This window comes from Rhinocladiella mackenziei, assembly GCF_000835555.1.
Source record: "Rhinocladiella mackenziei CBS 650.93 unplaced genomic scaffold supercont1.3, whole genome shotgun sequence".
NCBI classification, from domain to species: domain Eukaryota; kingdom Fungi; phylum Ascomycota; class Eurotiomycetes; order Chaetothyriales; family Herpotrichiellaceae; genus Rhinocladiella; species Rhinocladiella mackenziei.
In genome coordinates, this window is record NW_013550602.1 from 1,130,310 (window position 1) to 1,148,522 (window position 18,213).

Consider the following 18,213-nt stretch of genomic DNA (forward strand, 5'->3'; position numbering starts at 1 on the left):
ATCAGACATAGGCGTCACATATTTCGCTTGCCGTTTGTCCAGGTGAGAGTGATGGGCATCGAGAGGGGCTCAATAAGAGGAAAAGCGTGCGAGAGCTCCTAGATGGGAATAGATCCAATCCTCTCCTCAGTGTGCAGGAGCTGGCGCTTGATTGGGGAACCCAAAAGCGAATGGTGACATGCAAATTTATTTTTACATCGCTGAAATCGGGTGACGAGATATCTGGGTCTGTGTGAGCCCAGCAAAACCGTGCATTCCGCCCAAAAGAGGATATTAATGCCATCACCTCTTCACGTTCCCAACGTAACTCCATCAATACGCCGGCTCTTATTTTTTCATTTGCGACATCTTGTTCTCCAATTCCGTGACGTATGAGTGGACGCGTTGCACAGAGGCTTGAAGGGCCTGGGACTGGGGTTAGCGACAGGTTCGCAAAGTAAGGAACTGCCCCGTGCGCATGACAGGAGGAAGCATGGTGGCCCCTGAGGAAATCCACATTGGCGGTCGCAGTAAACTGGAAGACCGGTGGTCGCAAGGAGGGAGCTGGGTTTCCATACATAGATATCTTCCGTCAATAGCTCGTTAGAAACTTTGTATTCCTCAAGAATGTAATAGTAGACCGATGCCCCCGCCAGGGTAGAGCCGAGCAGAAATCCGAACAGTCTATTATATACAAGCAATTAGTTGTCGTTCGAACCGGAGACGAAACATCCGGGATCCAGCGCAGATGCTTGATGGAGCTCTTGTAGAATTTGATATCGTTTGGGAGGGGAAGCTCACCCCCCTCGGAAAGCTCCCATAGGCTTTTTCACCGTTGTTGTTGCAGCATTAGCGGCCTCTTGGAGTCGTCTACGTGTACTCTGGAAGGATCTCGACAGGAGGGGAGAGGGAGCTCTGATCGATCTGGACACGGAGGAGAGGCGCGGAACGAGGAGGCGTGATGCCATAGCTGTGGAGGTGCTGGAGTTGCGTAACAGCTGAGCTTGAACTTCCGGTGAGCTTTTCACGACTGCGGTCGAGGGTCCGAGAGATGACTTGAGGGAGAATACGGGCAAAGTCGCAGCGTCGCGAGCAATATTTAGTGCAAAGTTACGGAGTACTTGTACGCTGGTCGGGTAAGGGCCAAACAGGCGTTACGTTTTGCTTTCCCGTTTCCTTACAAAAGGCTTGGCGGTGGCTGAGTCCCCAACATTTGTGCTGTTTGCCGTTTTCGGCAGTGGTATACCTCTTACCCGAAGTACTCTACCCAGGCACATCGGTGATGAGCACAGTCAAGAACGCAGTTGTGTCTGTTGTCTCACATTACGGTATTAAGGTAGGTAATTATCGCTCTATCTCACAGTTTCAATCTATAAATAAGTCTGCGAGAAGATCCTTTCGACATGCCTCCAGATCCACGCCTTGAAGGCTGTACGTGTCTTCAAAGGCATGGATACTCAGCTGCCGGAAGAACGGCCGGAGAAGTGCCTGAGGGTCCTCTGTGCTACGAGTCAATTCGGTACACAGCCACGGTTTGCGAGCTTCATGGTCTGCCACGGATGGAAGCTCAACTTCCTTCGCTCCCTTGGACACCATCCGATCCGCTATCGCTGCTGACTGATAATCTGAGGGTGGATGGATGGCATCGACAGTGTCCGTCACAAACAACCATTCGTGCAGTTGGAATTCTTCGGGTTTCAACAGAAGAAGGAGATCCAGCATCTTGGCGCCTTGCAATTGTGAATAACTCGTAAATGTCGGCTCTCCACCCTTCTGCATGCTGGTGAGAAGCTCGCGGAGTTCCACCTCGACGATGGGCCATATCGACACCAAGTGAGTCTCCGAAAACGCCAGCGCTATTGCCCGAAGAAGGAGATAAATGTCCCCTCGGGTGCTCGAGGAAGGCGAAGACGAGGCTGTGGCTGTGAGGAGCTCTTCTAGGCGATGCATTATCTGGCCCAAGTCGGAAACAAATGCGTCGATATCGCCAGCGACGAGGAGTAGAGCGATTCGCCTCAGGGTGAGTTGTGTCTTCCGATCAGTTTCTGTTCGGGCTGCTGTCGCTCCCACTCCAAACATCAACCCGGCGGTAGTGGGAGGGTTCAACCTCGATAGTAGTTCTGCCATCAATCCTTTGTCGGCGAGCCATACTTGTTGTAAGAGGGGGAGCCAGCCTTCTTCGGCCAGCGGGGTGGGTGTCTGGAAGAATTTCCCGTCGTTGAATGCCTCTAGAACATCCTTTTTCCAGACCTTGTTGTTTGGCTGGGATTTGGCCATGAGATGGACCAGGCGCAAAATGTCAATGCTGACTGCCTGCGGGAATTGTTTCGACCGTAGCGCTGGTCCGGTGATATGCAGGGTTATTCCCGAAAGGGTCGCGTTGAGCCTATCAAGGTCTCCTAGAGCATTACCGATGATCGGCAGCGTGTCGCAGAGGACATGAATGGCATTGCCAGCCTGCAGTCCGTTTTTTCGATGGCCGGTCGCCGTCTCTGGGACTCGGGAAGAGGTCGAATCAAGTCCGGCCGGTCTGATCGTAAATATGGCCGTGAACAGTCGGGCACACAAATCACCCAGCTCACGTCGCATCTTCGAAACATCCCCAAAATTGGTATTTTCCATTTTTTGACACATGACGGCCACGAATTCAAGGAGCTTGAGCAAAATTTGGCGATGTGGCATGGGATTTGCAAGGACTTCTCGTAAGAATGCCGTGCAGTCCGTCCAAATTTCTTCCAGCAGATCGTCCTCCAGAGCCTTGGTGTATGCGATCAAAAATACCATCAGTTCGAACGCACCGACATCCACGGACAGGCTTGATCTTTGAGAGTGGTCCAGAGCTGACGGATTCGTGCGATTATAAATGGCATTGAACGTGGCAGGCATCATGAACTTCGGTCGTGCCCCATCGAGGCTTTGCATCAAATTCAATGTGGCGTCTTGCTCGGAGTTTCGACGAACTGCATCAACCCACATTCCCATCAAAGTCTCGAGACATTCTTGCGGCTCGGCATCAGCCAAATGCTCCAAGATCCGCCGAGACTTGGTGCGCAACCTAGACGATATGTATGCGAAAGACTTTCCATGTGGCCCGGCATTTGATGGTCTCTTGAGAATCCTCCATGCCCAGATTTCACCACAAAGTTTGATTGTGTCCTGCATGCATAATATAACGGTAAGTCGGTTGTTGGCTACTGAGCGAGCTGGAGATATTTCCGCCGGATTCGACGTCGACGGTTCAGATCCTGATGTCTGATCTGCCAGATGGGTATGCGCCCGAGCCAAGATATAGTCTAGGCCTGCAAGGAGGTTGTTGATTGATCTTTCCGGGTTCTTAGCCAATGGAATATTCTTCTCACCATTGACTTGAGTCACCGGCTTGGGCTTTTCGTATAATACCTGCATAAGCTCAAAATAGGCCTTTATCCGCTGACAAAGACAAGCCGTGAGTCTAAGCATGTTTGCAAACAGATTTTGAGTAGAGTACAAGGGTATGGTGTTGCAAAGAAGTGTGATCCATTTGTCGATGGTGGAGTCGACGGCCTTTGACGAGATGCCGGATATCAAGAGGCCTAAGAGCTCGTCAGGTGGAGGTCCAGAATTTGACCTCGCAAATATTGCTTGCAAGGTGTCAAGAATGTTCTCCTGCAACGAGCCGTCCTCGGGAACCTTCGTCAACTGATAAATCAGAAGCTCTATCAAAGCGTGACGTCCTCGAATATCGGCCTCTTCCAGCACCAGCCGCACAATGGATAATGCCATCTTCATTGACTCTTCCTCACTCCGTTCAGACGAAATAATTTCGGTACACATATCCAACATCATTCCCGAAAATCCCTCGGGGCCGAAAAACTCGTTCCTCTGCACATTGGATTGCCGCGCAATGGATACGACCTTATGGAGTCGATGCAGACCGAGTAAAGAGAGCTGAATATTGGACGCCGCAGTAGATTCGACGTAGGCAATCCGGAATACTGGTCGTATTGATGGTAGACTGCTTAGCCACACTCGCCGCGGGTCTGCCGGTTCAGAGGGCTCCAGTCCGTCAATAAGACTTAGCACCGGTTGCCGTAGCATAGCCCAGGGTACGTCGTCATCGTCAAGTCGTTGTACGGATGAGAAGAGTTCCACGTTGACCTCTGGAAATCGAGTATGCGTCCATAGCGTTGAAAATCTGGCGATCGCTTCGCCAAGAGACCCTGGCGAGGATGAAGTTTCGCAGATCAATTCCATAATCTTGCTGTCCACCAGGAGAAGGTGGCTTGATACTATTCGAAGATTCCAAAGCTGTTCAACGGCCTCGACGTGGAATTGTGGAGTAGACGGAAGGAGAACTTCCCAAAATTGGGAGACGAGTTTAGGAATTAGACAGAACAAATCATGCTCTGTCAGGACTTTCATGCTAGGATCGAAAGCGTGAAGGGTATCCACTATCCTGGCCACAGTCCTGGTCCTCTCGTACTTGGCGGCCGTGTCTGCAAGTTTGATATCGAGCGCTGCGTAGACTTGTTTGCCAACGTCTAACTCTCGTAGTGTTTGGAATGTGCTGATCCTGGACATGGCTTTGGTGAGGGCATTTGTCAATGAGTCGAGTAGACTTTGGTGATTTGGATGACCGAGACAATCAAGAATGATTAAGACAATATTCCTGAGCAGAAATTGGGACGCCGCGCCAGGAGATATGGCATTGGCCTGATTCCTTTTCACCGGAGAAGAAGTTTCATAGATCTCTTTAAGTTTTCCCATCCAAGCCTCCTTAGGAACATCTTCCCATGGCTCAGATGAGTCGCCGCTGGGTTGGGCGGGCAATAAACTGAGCAAGCCCTCCAAGAGCTTTGACAGTCGTTCTTCGAAGGCGTCATTTCCATTTTGGACGAGCTCATTCGAACGAGAGCTTTGCTTCTCCAGAAGCATCTCAGAGGTCGCTAGACATAACACAGGCAAATGAATTACCGTCATTTCTTCCTCTTGCAGATTGAAATTGGACAGAATGAAGTCAATGAGATTCAAGTCCCTCCTTTCAAGGAGCCGGAACAGCTGGCTTGTAATCAATTGGGGTTCAATGGCGTCAAAGAATACATTGGCACTTCGGAAAACCTCGTCGAAGGATGCCTGTGAGGGAGCCGTCGTCTGGTATCGTTGCAAGTTTTGCATGGCGGGAATGAACAAGACTTCCACCGGTAATTTTCCAATGATCCAACGATCCATCAACGAAAGCATGATACGGAAAGGACGCGCCCGATCGACAGGGGACAATGACTTATTGCTGAGCATTCTCTCAAGACTTCGGATCACAGATTTGAGGCCGTATGTGGCGAAATAATCATGCCTGTTTGTTGTTTCACCCCGGTGGCCCTGTGAGGTGGGCATTGTTGGTTCAATGGCTGAGCCAGGTGTCATGTCAGCTGAACCCTCTCTCTTGTCCTCCCGGCCGATGAACCACGTCCACAAACGTCGGTTCAGACTCATGTCCCTCCTTAGGACAACCGACATCGCTGAAGTGACGAGAACATCTAGGTCACTTGGTGAGACATGGGTTTGGAGAATCGGCGCGTTTAATGGAAGATGGGAAACCAACAGGTCAAGAAATCCACGTTGGACCAACGGTTGGTCATCTTGCAGACCGGTCGCAAAACAGCGGACGAGTAGTCCCGGTTCAGGGGTGGTCACGACTTTTATTGCCTGGCCCATGGCCTCGGATTGGTCTGTCACCTCCCCATCTTGACCAGTCGGTAGACTTTGGCGGGGTCCTAACCGTGGAAGCTGGCGGGTTAAATAGACCAGCGCGCCTGGTCGTTTACTAACGCTTGTGATGGAGGCTAAGAACAGGTTCTGCCAAAAGAATTCTTCGGAATCGTCCTCTGCGAAGTTCTGTCGAAGTTGGTTGAATGTGTTCAGTGTGCGGTCAAAGTCCTCACCGTTCTCCTCTTCAATGCCAGGCAGCATGGACAAGATAATGGCCCTTAATGCTGGTCTGATCACATTGCTCGACAACTGTAAGATGTGTTCATCGTAGAGGGAGAGGAACAAGGGTCTTGTGCTCAACGAAGCAAATGTGAGAGTATGAGAGACACCAGGAAGCCAAATAGATAGATCGCGGGACAGGCCATCTTTGCCTAATAAAGTGAAGACGAGATGGTAGACCTCGAGTGCCTTTTGATGTACTCCAGAAGGGAGAGATGGCTTGAGACAGAGTGCCAGGTATTTGGCCAGAGTCGGCTTGAAAGGGACATCGGCATCAGGCGGTGATGCTTGCAATGCCTTTGCTAGACGACTCAGGAACGCAATGTAGTCCGCCCACTCATTGGTCGCGTCAAATAGACCAAGTGCTCGTTCAACACCCGCATGATAACGGCGAATAGCTTTAGAGTCCGTTGTCATTGCGGATTTGGCCGTAGTATTCAGGACGTCCTCTCGATGGCATTGCCGGACTCAGTTAAGGGGGCCTAGGCTCCGCGCGGAGACGGTTCTCAGAACATGACAAAATGGATCTTCATATAGAAGCGTCCTTTGCCGAATAATGAGTCCTCACGTTGGTTCTTGAATGTGTGGAAAGTGAATTGTAAGTCATGTTCAGGAAGCCACGGTGGTCCAAGGAAGGAGCGAACACCCGCCAAGGCAGTCGTCAAACATGTTCAATGGCCCCATGACCTAACTTTCCTCATCCAGAGTTTACCTTTCATGTCTCAACCATCCTCGTCTCATTCCCTGGCACATGCTACGGCCTCGTTTCTGCCATCATGCATGCCATGAGCGGTGACGAGCAGGCTGGAAAGACCGCCTATGATGGAGGATAGGTCGCTGTTGGAGACTGGACATGTCACAATCGTCCAATGCTGACGGTCGATCGAGACAGGTCTCTACCCTCAAGCCCGCCACAATAAACAAAGATGGAAGATACTCCTCCCGATGAGGACTGGAATTGCAATAGCCCTCCACCGTCAAGCACTGAGGGAGAGCGGCCGCCCCTTCCTCCTCGGCCCAGCGAACTCAGCCTCATGCAAGCCAGACCCCCGACGAGCCATGCTTCACGCCCTCCTACACGAGCCGGTCTCGTCGCTGGTGCAACGACGGCGATATCTATGACCGACGTCAACAGCTATAATCGACCCGATGGTTCTCAAGAGCTGCGCGTTGTCACCAGCACCCCATCTCGCGTCGCCTCTAGTTCTTCGATCCGCCCTTCTACAAGCAACAAAACAAGTGAGATTGGCGAGGACAGCTCCAGCATCAGGAGCTATGCGCCCTTTGGCAGGTTCATACAAGACACAGAGAGCATATTCGATGGAGAGCTACAAGAAGATCAAGGCCTTTCGTCGTCCTTCAGCGAAGGAGGACCAGGTCTCTTTGAAGGAGACTCGGATGAAGTCTGCGACGAAGGGGACGTCGATTTTGATAAGGAGTTTGAAGACGTGGACGAACAGGTCGCCGGCGAAGATGTCGCTCAGGCTCTTTGGAAAGCCAAGCGCAAACACTTCATTATCCTCTCCGCCGCCGGCAAGCCCATTTATACACGACACGGCTCCGATGCCGTCATCTCGAGTTACGTGGGCATCATTCAGACCATCATTTCCTCATACTCTGGAAACCGTGACCAACTGAAGAGTTTCCACGCTCGTGGAGTTCAATTTGTCGTGCTGTCACAGACAAATCTATTCCTCGTCGGAATCACAAGCCTTCCTGAAAGCGAGGCGCAAGTCCGGATCCAGCTTGAAGCACTGTACATGCAAATTCTGTCGACATTGACACTACCGACATTAACACATCTGTTCTCCGTCCGTCCTTCAACAGACCTGAGACGTCCACTACAGGGGACCGAAGTCCTCTTGTCATCATTGGCGGATAGCTTCACCCGAGGCTCTCCCTCCACGCTCCTGTCGGCCCTCGAATGCTTAAAGATCCGAAAGTCACACCGAAACGTGATCAACAGCACCATGATCAAGGCGCGCGTGGACAACCTTCTCTACGGCCTCGTCGTTGCAGGAGGGAGACTCGTCAGCGTCATCCGACCCAAGAAGCACTCCCTCCACCCAAGTGATCTCCAACTGATTTTCAACATGCTATTCGAAGCCGAAGGAATCAAAGCCGGCGGCGGCGAATCCTGGGTCCCCATCTGCCTCCCCGGCTTCAACAACACAGGCTATCTCTACATGTACGTCAGCTTCCTTGATACGGGCGGCGACCACGTGCGAGAACTGGCCGAAAACGAACGCATCGCCAAAGAAGACTCTGTAGCCATTATCCTTCTTAGCGCCGACAAGGAGAGCTTCGAGGACCTCCAGAGCATGAAAAACTACCTGGTGCACGAGTTTCGGCGCAACAGAAGCCTGCATGTCATCCACATGGCGGTGCAAGCCGGTCGACTCGCCCCAACAGACATCGTGGCCGGAACGGTGCTGCGACATTTCCTATACAAATCCAAGGGAAACGTGCAATTTTTCATGCCTTCATTCTCACCCAACTTTGAGACCCTGAAGCAGCGCAGGCGATTGATGTCGCTGTACCACAACCTCCATGCCAGTGTCCATGCGAAGCATGCGGGCGTCAAGGTCCATCATAGCGTGAGTGCGTCGGCGACCGCACTCGCTTGGGTCACGCCCATGTTTGAGCTGTATTGTGTAGCTGGACCGTCGACGTCGAGGAATGCACTGGCGCAGAGCGCCAATAGGGTGATCCAGTGGGTGCAGAGGGAGGAAGAGCGCATCTTTATCATCGGTGGCGCTGTCTTTTGAGTGTGGACTTGTTCGTATAGAATTGATTCCAAACAAGTCACCGGCGTGACCCCTTTCTTCTTCCCTTTCAATGCGTTGCTGTTGGTGCTACAGCCAGTGGTCCCGATCTGAAATTTGGGTCACTCGTCTGATGCACACGTTCTAGCCGTGGCGATCTGCTTCGCTCGGATGGCGTCATAAATACCCATTCCCACCCTCGTCTCTCATGATCGACCTCCCGTAATTTGATTCAGCACGTCCTCAATCAAACCCCCATCCCTTTCAACATCTACTTGCCAGTTACTCACTGCGATGCGCGCAGCAGGCTTCCCATCCCAGACCGTACCGCTGATATATATGCGACCAGTGGCATTGACATTTTTGACGAAGTCCTTACTGACTTCCTCATCTCTGACCCGGAACAGAACCACGATGAACGTCTTGGCCAACACCTCATCGGTGTCGGCACCACCAGGCAGGACTTCAAACCGGTCATCTTTCAGTAGCCATTTCGAGACCCGTCTCGCCAGCCGGACTTGCCGCCGAAGCATGTCCAGATAGCCGTCCCTGCCGTATGCCCGCAGTGTCGAGTAGACAGGCAACGCCCGAAATCGCCTGGAGTTCTCAATGCCGATATGGAGGGGTGATTGGATCACATCGCCATCGCCCATAGCGCCGGTTAAATATGCGGCGTTGCCATTGCGGAAGACATCCTCGGAGAGACCTTTGTGACGGGTGAAGAATACACCCGAGTCATAGGGAACGTTGAGTAACTTGTGGCAGTCGCCGGTGATGGAATCCGCGAGCTCGAGACCTTGTACACCTTGGACGATTTCGCGATACTCAAGGTCATCAGGGCTGAAGATGCGGCCGAAGAGTCCGAATGCGCCATCAACGTGGATCCAGATGCCCAGCTCGTCACAGATGCTGCGGAGTCGGGACATCAAGGCGGACGAGTTTGTGGCGAATCGCCCGGTATTCACCTCTCCCGTGGAGATTGCCAAAATGCTCAAAACGTGCTCTTTTCGGGCTTCCTGCTCCAGGCGTCCCAGGTCAATCTGCAGTGGATCGTGGTCGGCGGAGATTGAAATGATATTCCTCCTCCCAATGCCGACGAGGCTCGCCGCTTTGGCCGTGCCGGAATGCGGGAGCGTACTTAGAATCTGGATCTTTCGCACGCCGGCTTTCATCATCATTTCTGCAATGCCCCATTCTCCACAACTCAATGCTGTGCCATTCATCTTACTCTTTCTTTCCAAAGCCTTTCGAAGAGCATACTCTCGCCCTAAGGCCAGCCCAAGAACGTTGCTCGCCGTGGCGCCTGTCGTGAATGTCCCTCCACCCGGTCCAGATCCTCCAATTAACCATTCTGCTTCAGGGAGCCTGAAGAGTTGCACTAGGAGATTCAATGTCGCGACCTCGAGGGTTGTGGCAATCGTCTCACGTGGAAGATGGACCTGGACATTCTGATCGTAGATCGAGGTTAGAAAATCGCCTAGAAGCGCAGCTGGCGTAGCACCGCCGGTGACAAAGCCATAATAGTTTGGAGACAGAGATGCTAGGTTGAGATGTGGCAGAATATCGGTCGTCAAATGTCTCGACAGAGCAGCCAATGTATCGGAATCCCGGTCCTCGAAGTTCAAGGCGAGTGATGTGAGTTCCAACTTGAGTGGATTGAAGTTCGGGATATCTCGAGGTAAGATCGGTGGCCGGCTTTTGGACTCACTAATCGACTTGGGCTGAGCTGTAAGCAGAGTCGGGGTAGTCAAAATTTTTGATAATGTAGCGATAATCTCCGTCAGGCTGGGATGTTGATCCATTGATAGAGAGGATAGTTGCCTTCTTCTTTTTATGATACTCTGAAACAGGGATGAACGAGTTCAGACACGTCGGTCGGTGGATATGTGTGACCTGAATATGATCGCATCACGTAGTATGATTCTTCGACACACGTAGACTGCTTTGTCCTTCTCCCCTCCCCAGTGTTAATTTTCGGGGATGCTCCATAGCCGGCCAACAGCTAAGATGCCAAAGTTTCCTTGATACATTCTTGTTCAGGCAGGACCATGCGTCGGAGCATCGTGAATGGGTTCCGCGTCGGCCGAGAGTTTGGGTTCAAGGGACTCCACAAGATGGAAGCACGGGCGGGCAAGAAGAGCGGTCAAGGCCGACAAATCCAGCGATAGAACTACAGTGGACGAATGGTGTATGGTGACACGACAGGGATAAGAAAAATGAGACAGGAAGGGAGACACGGTGGCAGACGATACGATGTCGATGTCAAACGTCGACGGCCTGTTGGTCCTCACGAAAGATGGAGCGCATTTAAAATGTAAGAGGAATAGGGTACAACCAATATGCATTACACCTGAGAAACCAAGGAACACGACGATGTAGCACAACATCCAAAATCTATTCATTCTCGTCCTGCTCCCAAGAGCATTTGATTCAGAGCCCGTCGAACGTGACCGCAGCCATGGCCACAGCAAACCCAGGGCCTTGTCTGTATGCTTTCCGTTCATAATGTACAACAACCATTGGATCAGATGCGCCTCCCAAGTGTTTTATCCTCCCTTGTTATGCATGGCCCTCCATTAAGTAATCACTTCTTCTCTCATACCCATATTGCCATTGGTTTCGGTGCTCGTTCCTTCGGGTTTGATAAGTTCCTCCTCACCAGCTTGCTCGTCCACAAATTTCCTGTCACTGACATGTCCCTTCGCGGCGTCCTGCTCGGTCTGCTTGTCGGGAGTCCAAGAGTAATCCGCAAAGCTGGCTAATTTCTGTTGGCCTGGCTCATGCTTGTAGGGACATCGCATGTTCGTACAAGGGTTGAAGCGGCATGGAATTTGCAAATGTGTAAATTGGCAATTGGGCGTTTTGCAGTTGGCCCCAAACCGGCAAACGGGCATGTTTGGATGTTTGAAAGGACAATTCGGTTTGGTACAGTTGGGGAAGTACTTGCAGAGCTCTTGTGCCTGGAATGCCTTGACTTGGGCGGGTGAGGGATGTTTTCCAACGCACTTTGGATTCTTGCAAGCCACCCCAAACGAACATGTGTCAGACATGTCAACCACGGTCCCTTCAGGAGCAGCGGGCGACTGGTGAACATAGGGGCAGTCCTTGTTGGTGCAGCGTAGGTTGAAGTGGCACATTGTTCTCGATGGATCGTTGGTCTTTGTCTCGGCCGTTGGTTCCACATCCATTGAAGGCCCGTCGGTAGTGGTCACTTGCCCGTCGCCTTCCATCGAAGTATCGTTGTCGCCTGGTTTCACGGGAGATTTGGTGTGTCCATTTTGGTTATTGCCGCCTCGACCTCGGCCTCGAGCTCCTCCACGACCACGCCCAGGTTCGACCCTATCAAACAATGATCGACCCTGGCCATTTTGTTGTTGGTTTCCGGCTTGTGCGAAACCACTGGCACCACTGGCACCACTTGGCATCATACCGGTAAATTGCGCAAGCATGCGGGTTTGTTGTTCCATCATAGCCATAAACTCCATTTGTTGCTGAGGAGTCATCTGCATCATTCCTTGAGCCGGCTGGGCACCGTTCATCATCATCGGATTCTGCATTCCTTGCGCAGGACCAGACATCCCCATACCATTCAGAGCCTTTTGCAGGCCCGGGCGGACATCACGATTCTGTATGTTCCGTGGTCCCTTGGGTACTCCTCGCACACTCGAATGTGTGCTTATCCGATCGTTCCCTCGGACTCGATGTAAGACGGAGTCGCCAGATTTGTTGTTCGCGCCTCCGCGTCCGCCTCTGCCGGCTGGTCGGCCTCCATGGAGACCTTTAGGCCCTCGAGGTCTATGAAAGAAGTTAGTAAGAACGTTCCAGTGTATTTGGGGATCGTCGGGTGCCAGAACTTACGCATTTTCTGGCGCGTTATCAGCCATGTCCATTTCGTATGCGGCAGGAATCGAAGAATTTCCATTTTGAGCCGATTCTGAAGATGCCGACTCTGGCGCGGCCGCTTGGCTACCCTGCGCTGACAATTGTAAAGTTTCTGCGGGAACGGCGCCGGTCGCTCCACTGGAAAGAATATTGACCTGATCGAACAGCCACTGTGCAAACTCCGTGGTTCCTTTGGCATCTTGTAATAATTCACCTGCAAGCTCTGATGCGATTTGGTCCTGAGTCTTTCCATTCGCAAGCATGAGCACAATGTACTCGGCTAATGAAGTGTCATCCTCTTGCGTCCATCCTTCTTCGACTATCTTTGAGTGGACAGCACTACTCAGCGCTTCTGCCAGCGGCGTCTCGAGAGCTATTGTCGACATTGTGGAAAAGGCGACGAATGAGGCAAGGAGAGTGACGTGAGGAATCAGGCGAGACGAACCTCCCTGATGGGTTGAGGCGGCGGGTCGTGTCTTTGGTGCTTGTTGGGGGGAAACAATGAGAAACGGGAGTAATGTAGCCCGGAAAGGTTCGAATAGTTTCTGTCCGAGTGAAATACTGATGTCGAGGGCGCAAGCGATGTCCTATGATGTTACCAGGATGAATTGCGTCGTTGGATTTGTGATGATACCCGAAGGTAGAAGTTACAAGTACTACCACAAGGAGATGATTGCTGCCGCAAGAGATGGTCCAAGCAAAATACCCAGCACCGACCGCAATTGCGCAAGGCCCCAGCGGCGAAATCGTGCCAAGACCAGTTCTGCTTTGCTTAGTCAGAACGCTCATCAAAATCTCGCCGCTTTTCATTCTACGAAGACATCTCCACATGTTCTCTCAGGATGTACAGGAGATTTTTCTGAAAACCTTCCCAATACTACTACGTGTTGGCCAACACACAGATTCGATATCCATCACATCCGCCCCGATCAGCATCCCGAGTAGAACAGTCCATTTACGTGCACCATGCATGCTAGGGGGAGTGACGGGTTCTGGTCTTTTCTCGTTTGACGAATCCAACATTCACGCCCTCGGCCGGGGTGAGAATGATTTCGGCATGCAAAATCCGTTTATTCCCATAGTCGATGATTTGGTCGAATTCCTGCAAAATCCTGACAATCGTGTATCCCATTTCCACCATCGCGAATTGTTGTCCAATGCATATTCTCGGCCCGCCGTTAAAAGGAATAAAATTCCACGACTTTGGAGTCCAGGTGGCCCATCGATCCGGCACCCATTCGAGAGGATCGTATGGGAACGTTTCAGAAATCGGGGGGTATAAATCTCCTCGGCGCTGCATCATGAGGGTGCTGTATCCAATGACGGTACCTTGAGGACAACCGACTGGACTCATGCCATCCGAGCCACCACCACGCGGTAGCGACGTATCAGTCAGTGCAGAGCGGACATTGAACGGAACCGTGGGATACAAACGTAATGTTTCGTTCATCGTATAAGTCAGATACTTCATGTCTTTGATGTCTTGATAGGTAGGTGGGCGACCATCATTTCCTAGGAATTCAGTAATCTCTGCACGTAATCTCTCGACCACTCGAGGGTTTTTGGATAGTTCTAGAAACACCCATGATAGCGTCCCGGCTGTTGTGTCACGTCCCGCAAGGAGCAGAGCCGTGAGTTGATCGCGCATGACCTTGCGATCGCGCGTATAACGAGCAAGGGCATGGATGAAAGTATCGGAGCGAGACAGCTTGGACTCAAGTTCTGCCGGAGACAGCATCAGGGCCTCATCGATGAACGGCTCGATGAACTGCTCCATAGTTTTAAGTCCCGCATAAAATGATCGTTTGGAATAAAAATGCTTGAGAGGTCTGCATACGGTGTCAGTCTGTGCGGGCCACTTTCGAATAAGAAATCTGACCCGAGTCGACCTAGCAGAGACTGAACTCTCTGGACCTCATCGAAGGCCGTTGCAAACTCGGATTGCTCTTTGTCCAAGCTACCGACGCTGTGGCCAAACAGGAAATGGGTGGACGCATCGAGGCTGAACCGGAATAGCAACTGGTTCAAGGCGACCATTCGTCCATCGCCCGGACCGAGAAACGAGATCAACTTGCGAACGTGTGTCTCAATCAGTGGAAGATCAGCAACCTTCTCACGGACAAACATCGGCCTGATAAGTTGTCGTGAGTTATGCCATTGTGGGCCGTCGGTGGTGAAGATGCTGTCCCCAAGAAAATCCGTCCATTCGGCGTGAAATTCCTCCCCTGAATGGGACAAGTCCATCAGCCCAAGGTCGCATTTCAGACACAAAGTGCAAAGTCATCAAGTCACTCACCTTTCCCGAAGTCCTGAAATTGTGTCGTGAGGATTGCCTTGGTGTTTTCCGGATCAGCAGTAAAAAGAACTCGAGCATCGGCGAGAATATGAAGCTCGGCGGTATATGAGCCAGTGCCACTAGCCGAAGTACCAGTATGCTCATATATCCATTCCCAGAATTCCAGTGCTTGATTTCTGACAATGGCCAATGTCGAATGGACGGGGAAGTCGAGTCCTGTGAGATGTGATTAGTCCTAGTGACGGGCTTCCCTCGCGATGAACCGGACCAAAGATGAATCTGGTCGTTACTCTGGGGCTTTCGCCACCCAGCTTTTGTACCTTCTTCCACTTCACATATCTCCTAATGTACACAGAGGCGACATGGGCCAGGTAAACCGCGAGGGCGACGTATTGCCAGGAGAGATATTGCATCGCCATGTCAAGAAAGGCGCTCCAAACAAGGCCTCCAAAGAAAATAAATGCGAGAACAGCGATTATTAAAAGATGTGGCCTGAAAAATTAGGAGGCGGACATGCTCTAGTCGCCGGCTCGGAGAATGCAGTATTGACCAGGGGCGAATGCGGCAGGATGAAACCAATACTAGGCTAAGTAGAGCCCGGGAGCGGCAGCCGAGTTCAATCTATTCATCGCCATCCAGTATGCAAAAATGATTGTGAATACCCGCGTCATACTTGCGCACGGTGGTGTGAAAGAGGCGTCCACGCTCGTCGTATTTCGTAATCTCTACCGCGTTAGAGGGTACGATAAGCTTGTCGATGCGTCGAATGACTGTTTCCCACAGGTCTTTGGGCCCTGTAATCAATTCCTGCATAAGCGATGTGCCGGAGAACATACCTACGTATGGCTACAGGTTGCAAGCCCCTTCCATCAGGCACCAAGTCATTTGCACCGGCGACATCCGTATTCCAAGATCCGTGACACCTCTTTCCCTCCATTCGCCCAATCGTTTGGAGGCGTCTTCGAGCATAGTCTCCTCCCTCAGCCCGGACCAGAGCACTTCCGCCGCTGCGGCCGCCCTAGGCCACAGCTTTGTATCGAGATCGATAGAGTCAGTCTGCTCGCTCCACATGAGAACTTCGCCGCCCTCAATGCCATGCTGAAGATCGTCGCTAATATTGGCCAAAGGATTATACATGTACATATGCCGCCAATTGTGAAAAGGGCCGCAATAGTCGAGATAGGGAGGCTTCAGTTTACTAGAGGAGCCCCCCGAGGTGTTGAAAGGAACACCAGGAGGTGATTTGCCAGTCGGATAAGGGTCAAGGAAGATGCCATACCCACCTCGGCCCGATTTAGACTGAATTTACGAACCGAAGGGACAATACTTACAATCAAGGTACCAGTAATGATAGTCGCCAAATATTGCTCGATGACCTCTTTTGAGCACCTCCTCGATGCGCTCACTATTGCGCCATACTTGGACAAGCGTGCTCGTGGATTGATCGCCATTTTGGAGCGAGGGTAGAGTCAAGTTCCAGTCCAAGAGCATCTCTTCCCAAACGATAGGTTGCAAGCCGTGCTGGGTAACGATTCCGGTGACGTGGTCAATGAGTTTCTGCAGCAGGGGCTGCAAAACTTGAGGGTCATCGCTGCGGACGGTGTCATCGAGAAGATAAGCTGCGCGGTTGACTTCGTCGCCCCCTAAATGGTAGAGCCGAGTATAGTCTGAGGTCCGAGGGAGGAGATCTTGGAGAACATCCGACACAAATTTGAAGACGGCAGAAGAGTTCAGCTTGAGCTGCCCACTAAGCGGTTCAGCAGCAAACGTAGACCAGTCCAGCTCGCTAAAAGCGGCTATTAAGTCTGGGTAAGCATGAGCAACGGATGCTGTATGACCAGGCATATCAATCTCAACGAAGACGGAGACTCCTTTCAGAGCTCCGTAACGTTGGACCTCTTCAAGGGTGGAGGCTGTCCAGACAAGATGAGGTTGATAAGCCCCCCGTTTCGCAAGTTCCGGGAGAGAGGGAATCTCAAGGGGCCAGCTTTGTGAGTCTGTGGCATGTACGTGCAACCGGTTCATTTTGGCCATAAACATCGCATCGATCGTGCGTATCAAATCTCGAGGGTGAAACGGATTTCGAGCTATGTCAATACTCAGACCTCGGTGTGGCCATTTTGGTCGGTCCACAATCTTCACAGGTGTATGAGGCAGATATGACCCCGAAAAAGTCGAGTGAGCAAAAAAGAGTTGCTGAAAGGTCTGCAAACCCCTCAATGTTCCAATCGTGCAGTTTGCCTTGATAATCGCAGTTACGTTGTCGACAGTTATCTCATATGATTCGTCACCGGCGAAAAAGGTTGCCGGATGGAATGTTCTTGTTTCCGGGCAGCCATTCTGTACTATCTGCAGAGTGGAAAGGTAGTGACGTGGAGCCGATGCACCAGGTTCGAAATCTGACTTTCGCTTGTGGAACTTCCATGGAACGAACCTCGACTTGTGCGTTGATGCGATGGTCTCACGGACTGCCCTTCGGACAATTGAGACTTCAGTGAGAGGGGACTGGGCGTCATGGCCGCATTTGTTCCCAAGAGAAAATGGAAACCAGTCCAATAAGTCTTGGAAGAACTGAAACGCATCGTTCATGAGGTTCAGCAGCCGGTTATTTCCGAAGCCGAGGAAGTCGTCACATAATGCAAGCTCTGCTCCATCACAACGAAACGTTGCTTTGGCAGCAGGATCCAGCCACAAAACATTGGTCCCAGAAGTCATGTCGGCCGGTTGGGGCCATATGGCACGTGACGTCGTGACGCACAACAGCATGGCCCCGATGCGAAAGAGCATGGCTGAGGACTATTTCAACCTTCAAAAACAAGAATTGTACGACCCTTGCAAAGGGTAGTCAGATGCAGAGGCGGCTGATAATTCCTCGACTTACGTTCAGACGTTCGACAGGTTAAGGGAGATCAAAAGAGGGGATGAGAGGACCAACACCACAATAATACCTACGCAACTATGATATCATAGAGAACAGACAGAAGCATTTCGGAACTTGAAGGAAGTTTTAAAGCTGGCCAGTCCTGAGATTCACGTTGTTTGCGTGATACGTCGAAGGCGGAGAGGAGGTTAATCAACGCTAGATTTATGCCAAGAACTCTGGCTTACGCTAAGCTACATTCCATTTAAAGCGGCTCTCCTGGCAGAGAGGTTTAGTTACCTCGGACACGCCGCTACAACCCAACATAACTGTGGGTTTCACGTGCACAGTCCGGTCCGTAGTTTTTTCCGTTCCGACAAGCCTGGCGGACACCAGGTGCGTGCGCCAGGCAGGCTCCAAGTCTCTCCACAATCAGACACCATTCTGGCTTAACTTCAACTTTCTTC

At 51.6% G+C, this 18,213-nt stretch overlaps 6 protein-coding genes across 6 annotated transcripts; 1 reads left to right on the forward strand and 5 right to left on the reverse strand.

The window, feature by feature from the left end:
- Positions 1-1,344: 1,344 nt before the first annotated feature.
- Positions 1,345-6,360, reverse strand: Z518_03951 (uncharacterized protein; the record flags this gene model as incomplete). The annotated part of the gene is made up of 1 exon (XM_013417659.1): positions 1,345-6,360. One exon carries the CDS (start codon positions 6,358-6,360, stop codon positions 1,345-1,347), a length of 5,016 nt encoding a protein of 1,671 aa, XP_013273113.1.
- Positions 6,361-6,869: 509 nt separating this feature from the next.
- Positions 6,870-8,711, forward strand: Z518_03952 (uncharacterized protein; the record flags this gene model as incomplete). The annotated part of the gene is made up of 1 exon (XM_013417660.1): positions 6,870-8,711. The coding sequence occupies one exon, from the start codon at positions 6,870-6,872 to the stop codon at positions 8,709-8,711; it is 1,842 nt and encodes a 613-aa protein (XP_013273114.1).
- A 203-nt stretch (positions 8,712-8,914) lies between these two features.
- Z518_03953 (uncharacterized protein) lies at positions 8,915-10,510 on the reverse strand (the record flags this gene model as incomplete). The annotated part of the gene is made up of 1 exon (XM_013417661.1): positions 8,915-10,510. The coding sequence occupies one exon, from the start codon at positions 10,508-10,510 to the stop codon at positions 8,915-8,917; it is 1,596 nt and encodes a 531-aa protein (XP_013273115.1).
- Positions 10,511-11,284: 774 nt separating this feature from the next.
- Positions 11,285-12,976, reverse strand: Z518_03954 (uncharacterized protein; the record flags this gene model as incomplete). Its single annotated transcript, XM_013417662.1, has 2 exons — positions 11,285-12,503; positions 12,567-12,976. The coding sequence occupies 2 exons, from the start codon at positions 12,974-12,976 to the stop codon at positions 11,285-11,287; spliced, it is 1,629 nt and encodes a 542-aa protein (XP_013273116.1).
- A 587-nt stretch (positions 12,977-13,563) lies between these two features.
- Z518_03955 (uncharacterized protein) lies at positions 13,564-15,305 on the reverse strand (the record flags this gene model as incomplete). The annotated part of the gene is made up of 4 exons (XM_013417663.1): positions 13,564-14,419; positions 14,470-14,815; positions 14,887-15,102; positions 15,155-15,305. The coding sequence occupies 4 exons, from the start codon at positions 15,303-15,305 to the stop codon at positions 13,564-13,566; spliced, it is 1,569 nt and encodes a 522-aa protein (XP_013273117.1).
- Positions 15,306-15,732: 427 nt separating this feature from the next.
- Z518_03956 (uncharacterized protein) lies at positions 15,733-17,673 on the reverse strand (the record flags this gene model as incomplete). Its single annotated transcript, XM_013417664.1, has 2 exons — positions 15,733-16,169; positions 16,218-17,673. 2 exons carry the CDS (start codon positions 17,671-17,673, stop codon positions 15,733-15,735), a joined length of 1,893 nt encoding a protein of 630 aa, XP_013273118.1.
- Positions 17,674-18,213: the final 540 nt, after the last annotated feature.